The sequence below is a fragment of the Limulus polyphemus genome, unplaced genomic scaffold (assembly GCF_000517525.1).
Source record: "Limulus polyphemus unplaced genomic scaffold, Limulus_polyphemus-2.1.2 Scaffold1563, whole genome shotgun sequence".
Lineage (NCBI taxonomy): Eukaryota > Metazoa > Arthropoda > Merostomata > Xiphosura > Limulidae > Limulus > Limulus polyphemus.
Genome location: NW_013667173.1, coordinates 219,834 through 227,118, shown reverse-complemented (window position 1 = coordinate 227,118; position 7,285 = coordinate 219,834). Strand labels below are relative to the sequence as shown.

Below are 7,285 nucleotides of genomic sequence, written 5' to 3'. Positions count from 1 at the left end.
CGTTGCTGTCCTAATTTAGGATCTTATTTTTAATAAAGTCTTGAAAATGTTAAAAAAGAGAGAGAAGGGGGTGGGGCGGCGAGGATGTTTGCCACGGGGCCCGTCCTGGCTCTCGACGTTCCTGGTACTCGAAGTTTTACATGAGAAACCCCAGCAGTAATTAGTGGTATTAAATGAAGTATTGATAGCTCATATTTTACTACGGGTTCCGTAACCAAAAATTCATGATCCCGTAAGCAGTTTGGTGCATAAATATTTTAAGGTAATGTCTATAAAAACCCAATGAGGTATTTACCCTGTCGGTAGTTTTAAGGCTACAAATGTTACAGAACGTGAGACCCCTAAGTTCAGATCTTTAAACTACTTTAAAATGTTAGCAATATTGTCTTATAATGACCATCCTTGACCCTTCTTGTACTGCCAGAAAACTGTGGTACGTAAAATCTTTTTGTGTCGTTATAAACCTTAGATTTTAACAGGTACTATAAACAGTCATTACATCTTAATATTCCGACTTTTTCAGGACCAAAAACAGCTTCCACTATCTTCTAGAGAAACTGTAATCAGTATCGTGGCGCCCTTATTAGAACGTGCAAGTCCTTCTGATGAAATCTGCGAGTTTCTATGTTGGGTAAGTGAAAACCTTTTTAAAAAAAGGCAATGTTCATCCTCTGCATTATGATAAAGTAAAACTGTTATTTTTTATTATTATTTTACACTATGTAGAAAAGGCGACTTAATATTTAAAGTGTAATGTACAAGAAAGCAAAGTAAAATTAGGAGGTTTTAAAGAGAGGAAATGACCACTTTATAAAGCAAAGCGCTGATGATTTTATAATATATCACAAAAATAGATTATGTGGATAGCATATACCCCTACTACGTATGTTGTATGCCAGCCGGCTTGATGAGTCATGGTAATGGACGAAAGGACTCTTTGGACTGGCTATTGCAAATGTAGTTTGGTAAACATATTATAACACACACTTCTTTGTTTTCACTCATAAGTGATTAGTATGTATAATGTCGTATCTGGATGTATTATTTCAACCTTCTCTAAATCCTAAAAAATTGAATATTCTATACAAACATGTATGAACCAAGAATGCAAAACGAACTGAATCTACTCTCAATATATCCATAGAATTCCACTGTCGGAGAAAATTACTAGAAATTCAAAAGTGGAGATTAATAAAGCTTCAACAGATTGAAAATAACAGTATACTCTTCAGTTTAAAAAGTCTTGTTAAGTTTGTTTGTTTTTGAATTTCGCGCAAAGCTACACGAGGGCTATCTGCGCTAGCCGTCCCCAATTTAGCAGCGTAAGACTAGAGGGAAGGCAACTAGTCATCACCACCCACCGCCAACTCTTGGGCTACTCTTTTACCAACGAATAGTGGGATTGACCGTCACATTATAACACCCCCACGGCTGAAAGGGCGAGCATGTTTGGTGTGACGGGGATTCGAACCCGCGACCCTCAGATTGCGAGTCGTGCGCCCTAACCACCTGGCCATACCGGACGTGTCTTGTTCAGAATAATATATTTATGTGTGACATCATTCTTCGTTGGGTGTAATGTCACGCACGGAGCAAATAATGGTGCATTATCATTTATTAGCGGTCTTACAGTAATCTAATATCATACACACACACACACACACACACACATCTTTGTACTAGGCCTTGTGGTTAGCATGTCGGAGAGTGAATCTGAAAGTTCATGTTTAGCGTCCCGTTGCCGTAAAATCTGAATCAAATCCCACTATTCAATTAGGTAGTCCAAGAGTGTGCGATGGATGTTGTTAACTAGCTGTCTTTCCTCTAGTCTATGGTTCTCAAAGTTTTTGTTCATAGACCAGCTGATTTTGTTTTATCTCTGCAGGCCACAATTCTTTTCCGTAATCATGTAACACTTCCATCTGAAGAGACCACAAACTGAGAACCGCTCTACTGCATATCAGCACAAACTTAGGAAAGGATGATGCAGATAGCTCATGGTTAACTTTGTGCGAATACCCGAAACTAAGAAACAAAAATATTTCTACTAAGTGTGATATTCCTAAAGCTAAAGGTTCTATGTCCTAACCCCTGTTAAGAATACTGGAAAGGAAACTGGTAGAAAATATGTTAAAACACTTTGAGAATAAGTTGATCAAAATATTGTTTTAGGTACTAAAAATAAACACGAAGCCCCATCTATCGTTCGATTCACCAGTTGTCACTAAGTTATAACGGTTTCGGAGAATGCCACCCCTTTCAGTAACCATGGACAAGTATAGATTTCATTACACTAATGAGAAGTTATATTTGTAATAAAAAAAATCTTATTTAGGAAGTGAACTGAAATGAAAAACACGAATCTTTGTAGTATTTTGTCTCTTCAAGAAGTAGAATTGGAAAATTATAAATTTGCTTAGACAACTAACCTACTCTAAACTTACATTTATAGTCATTAATTTGTCAAAGTTAAACATTCATCAGATGAGATACAGATAATGAAATATTAGATCCAATAACAGTTGAGGGAAAAATTGATAATATGTGCACAAAAAGAGAGAAAAAAATATGGAATTACTAAACTTATGTAATATACTATAGCAAGCATTTAAACTGAATATAATATACTATAGCAAGCATTTAAACTGAATATAATATACTATAGCAAGCATTTAAACTGAATATAATATACTATAGCAAGCATTTAAACTGAATATAATATACTATAGCAAGCATTTAAACTGAATATAATATACTATATCAAGCATTTAAACTGAATATAATATACTATAGCAAGCATTTAAACTGAATATAATATACTATAGCAAGCATTTAAACTGAATGATATACGCCTCTTTTTTATCGTACACACAAAAATCCTGTGTCAAGACAAACAGCTAATGGTAATTTTGAAGAACTTTTTAGAAATTTTAGTCCGTGACAGCAAATTTTTATTAATTTCTCTGATCACAATCAGACAAACTAAACACGGTATATTATACTTTATCTAATCACATGCAGACAAACTATACACGGTATATTATGCTTTATCTGATCACAAGCAGACAAACTAAACACGGTATATTATACTTTATCTGATCATAATCAGACAAACTATACACGGTATATTATACTTTATCTGATCATAATCAGACAAACTAAACACGGTATATTATACTTTCTCTGATCACAATTAGACAGCGGTAAATTTACGGACTTAAAACGCTAAAATCCGTAGAAATGTAAAATGGATCCTACTAACAGAGGTATCTGAAAATCTCGGACGCAAACAATCATGGAAATACGCCATTTATCAGGCTTAATCTTTATTCGCAAGCTTCACGTCGAAGCTTGAAAATTAGGAACAAATATGGCTTTTCATTCCTACAACATTCCATACTCGAAATGCCATTTATCGTCTGTAGTAAACTGTAGAGAGGAATTTTTTTTCCTAGCGAAATAAAAGTATAGATTAAAAAAATTAATTAAAAGAGGTTACTACAACAGGACCACTAGGGGTAATAAGTGAAAATTATTTCCTGAAATTGGCATATACTTATACGAACATAATAATATTTTAGGTTAATAAATACTACATTTAGAAAGACGAAAAGTAACCCTCCGTAGTCCAATAAGGACCAATTTCTCAACAGTAGTTTATAACTTACATGGATGTTACAGACGAGCAGTAAAACGTGTTATTGTTTGTTTGTTTTTCATGATAATAAGATATAAGTGAAATGTGACATGGAACATAGAATTAATATGAAACGTATTGAAACGCTGTGAATTTCATTGAAATATTTTGTGCGATCTCTCTTTTTTTTTTAAGCACTGTAAGGAAAGCCCTGGCTCCTACGTCATTGTAAAAGTGCTGCCATCTATCGTACAACGAATTCTTAAACACTCAGTGGTACGTATGGTTTATACGGTAAGCCCGCATGTTAACAGTTTTACCATAGAAAGTATTTTGCTAGCGTCTTATAAACACTTTTAACTATTGCATTAACATTATAACAGAGGGCTACTATTAAAATGAAACACAAGGTGATATAATATATATAATATTGCACTTATATAACTGAGATATTATTTGCTAGTTAAAGTATCTTTGCCCATCCAATTATAGGCTAGGCATAACCATAAGAGACGATTTGTAGCCTTTTTTATTTTCTTAAGGAGGAATGTGAAGAGTTAAAGATCAGCTAAAATAAAAATGCTGAAAATGAAAATTGTGTACATTATATGGCAAAACAAAAATAGTTTGATCGAAATATCAGTGTTTAGTGCTTACTAAAAGTGTGCATGAAATTTGAGAGGAGCTAGACGATGAAAGAACGACAGTTTTATGGCAATAGGAATCTCTTTGGTTTTCTTTAAATTCCTGCAATGAAAAGCTACATGGTAATGTACATGATGAATAAAAAAGGCCTAGTTGATAGTAGAACATGATTACAAATCAACATTCACCCAATACACCTACAGATGTAATGTTCCCGGTACTGTAATATCAAGATCACTTTCTGAGACTGTATGATCATGTTTTCTAAATCCATCTCCTTGAGTAACGTTGTTTTTTTTTTGTATTTTTATGATATAGTTTTAACCCCTTAAAATTTTACCCACAGAGTTGTAATGTTGACGCACATTTTTTTTTTCAATTATTTTATTTTAACTAACTTAATTATTTTAATTAATGTTCTGATTTGTTACGTAACACAGTGAGATATAAAAGAATTATTTTATTTTAACTAATTTAATTATTTTAATTAATGTTCTGATTTGTTACGTAACACAGTGAGATATAAAAGAATTATTTTATTTTAACTAATTTAATTATTTTAATTAATGTTCTGATTTGTTACGTAATACAGTGAGATATAAAAGAATTATTTTATTTTAACTAATTTAATTATTTTAATTAATGTTCTGATTTGTTACGTAACACAGTGAGGTATAAAGGAATTATTTTATTTTAACTAATTTAATTATTTTAATTAATTTCCTTTTACGATTTTCTAGGATTTCGGAAAACATCCGAAAAGACGTCTTTTGGTACAAGCTTACATAGAAGCCTTATATTTCCAGAGCGACGGTGTTGAAGGTGTTCAGGATTTTGTTCGAAGGTTACTTTATTTGTACATACTTTTATACACTGTAAAATCTGATAACTTTAAATGTATGTTCGAGACTGTAAATTCATAGACCTACTATAGAGACTTCTCGTGATATGTATTATTTCCAGTATATCTTTTAAATACATATCTTTATACATTGTTTGTTAATGAGTAATGGAAGGATGTTTGAACTTATGTATAATTAAAAAACATTACACGTCTATTCGACATTATAAATATGTTGTTCTCTTTTAGAATGTTAGGGCTTAGGCTTACCAATAAAACTATAAAATATCGTATTAGTAAGAAAAGCTCATATCTACAAACATCATATCGTAACGTTGTTATATGATCAGATATAGCAGGAAAAGCTCAAAGAGCAAGCTGTACCATTGACTGCTTATTTTGCCTATTGATAAAGATGAGTGTTAAAACTTGCCCAGTTGTGGACCTCATGCAGAGATTTAGGACGAACAATAATGTTCTGATTTGTTACGTAACACAGTGAGGTATAAAAGTGATAGGCCAATATAATATATGTAACGTTTCTCATATATGTTTTTTTTTTTTCATTTGACAATTTGTTTGTTGTTAAGCCCAAAGCTATCTCTGCTGTGTGTCCTCCGATGGAAGAGCGGGAAGTCTTCGGATTTACAACGCTAAAATCATGGGTTCGATTCCCCTCAATGGACACAGCAGATAGCCCCATGTGGCTTTGCTATAAGAAATCACACTCATCTCTGCTGTGCCCGCCATGGTATCGAAACCTGGTTTATAACGTTATAAACCTCCAGGTTTACTGTTGATCCGTTGGGGGATTCATTTAACAGACTATACTCGACTTATTTGTCATTTTTGTAAATCTTCAGTATTTCTCTACTTGTTTTCAAGAAAGTGTACTAAAAAGCTGCATAAAAAATAATATAACAAGGTTTTTCCCAGGTTGCTATAGAGCACAAGTTCTCAGATATTTTTATCCCTATTTTTTATGAGTGTGAACAATTCACGACCCTTTGTCAGGTAACTAAACATCAACAGAGAATAATTACCATTGTAGAATAAATGATACTAGAAAAATACAATGTTATACATAACATTTTCATTTCTAAACTTTCTATAACTTTAAAACAACCACCAAACCTGTACAATACTAGAAGAAGTTAATGCTTTCTCAGCAACACGATTGGTCAGCAAAGAAGAGACATATGTACATATAAGTATCACCTGCTCTTCAACACTGTGGGCCCATCATTATACTTATATGCATATGTAACTATGATATCTTAATATGTAATTTTAAAAATATGTTGCTGTTGTTGTTTTTTGCATTTCTGACAAAACTATTAAGGCAATCTGTCAAAGTTCCTAATTTTGGACTACTGACTGGAAGGAAGGCAGCCAGCCAGTCAGTGGCACCCCACTACTCGTGCTAAAGTATTGACTGTTACTCCTATAATGCACCCACAGCTTAAAGTGTGGGGGATATTTTGTGGTGTCCCATGAATTCGAACCCGGGTCGCCAGCTCTTAAATCCAGAGCTCTTTATTAAGCTACGTTAAATACGGAAAGTTGGTGTTTAAACAGGCGCGTATATTATGTGTATTCATTCGTTAATTCTGTTCATTCCACAGTGTGCACGGCCCATCAAGTTTGTGTCCACATCCCCGGCTCATGCCCAACCTGGTTTCAACATCTCTTGCAGCAGTGTATTCTTTGTTTGAAGAGAAAAAAAGGTGAGTGACCTCCCACGTTAGTTTAGCACTTCTATGCGTACACTAGACAACAGTTAGCTGAAAATAAAATAAAAAAGACCCAAGCTTGTACAGTCTGTACGGTACTATCCTAATTGGCGTTGGTCATCTAAAGCAAATATGTATAAGTCATTTTTTATGACACTTCACCAAACTTTATAAAAGTTAACCTTGAATAGTAGTTGGACGGATGCGCGCACTAAGGGGTATTAACCCCCCCTTTTAGAAGTTCTAGACCAAACTGGATCCTACGAAGTCTGATGTTTAAAGTATACATGAAACTATTTTGTCTAATAACTTTTTCTTCCATTATAATGAGTTTTATCAAATATTTCCAAACAACGTAAGTATGGATAATCGTTTCTGTTACAAATGGTTAAAGTATACATGAAACTATTTTGTCTAATAACTTTTTCT

At 33.4% G+C, this 7,285-nt stretch overlaps 1 protein-coding gene across 2 annotated transcripts in view; it reads left to right on the top strand.

Annotated features, from left to right (window-relative positions):
• The window catches only part of LOC106464114 (C-Maf-inducing protein-like), a 79,227-nt gene that overhangs the window by 35,914 nt on the left and 36,028 nt on the right, over nt 1–7,285 (top strand). For both annotated transcript variants that reach the window (XR_002611640.1, XM_022391782.1), the window contains exons 6-9: nt 524–631; nt 3,833–3,913; nt 5,023–5,126; nt 6,749–6,850. Coding sequence is in view for 1 of the 2 variants with exons in the window: in XM_022391782.1 (XP_022247490.1) it covers nt 524–631; nt 3,833–3,913; nt 5,023–5,126; nt 6,749–6,850 (395 nt within the window). In the remaining variant the exon portion in view is untranslated. The remainder of the gene's footprint in view (nt 1–523; nt 632–3,832; nt 3,914–5,022; nt 5,127–6,748; nt 6,851–7,285) is intronic.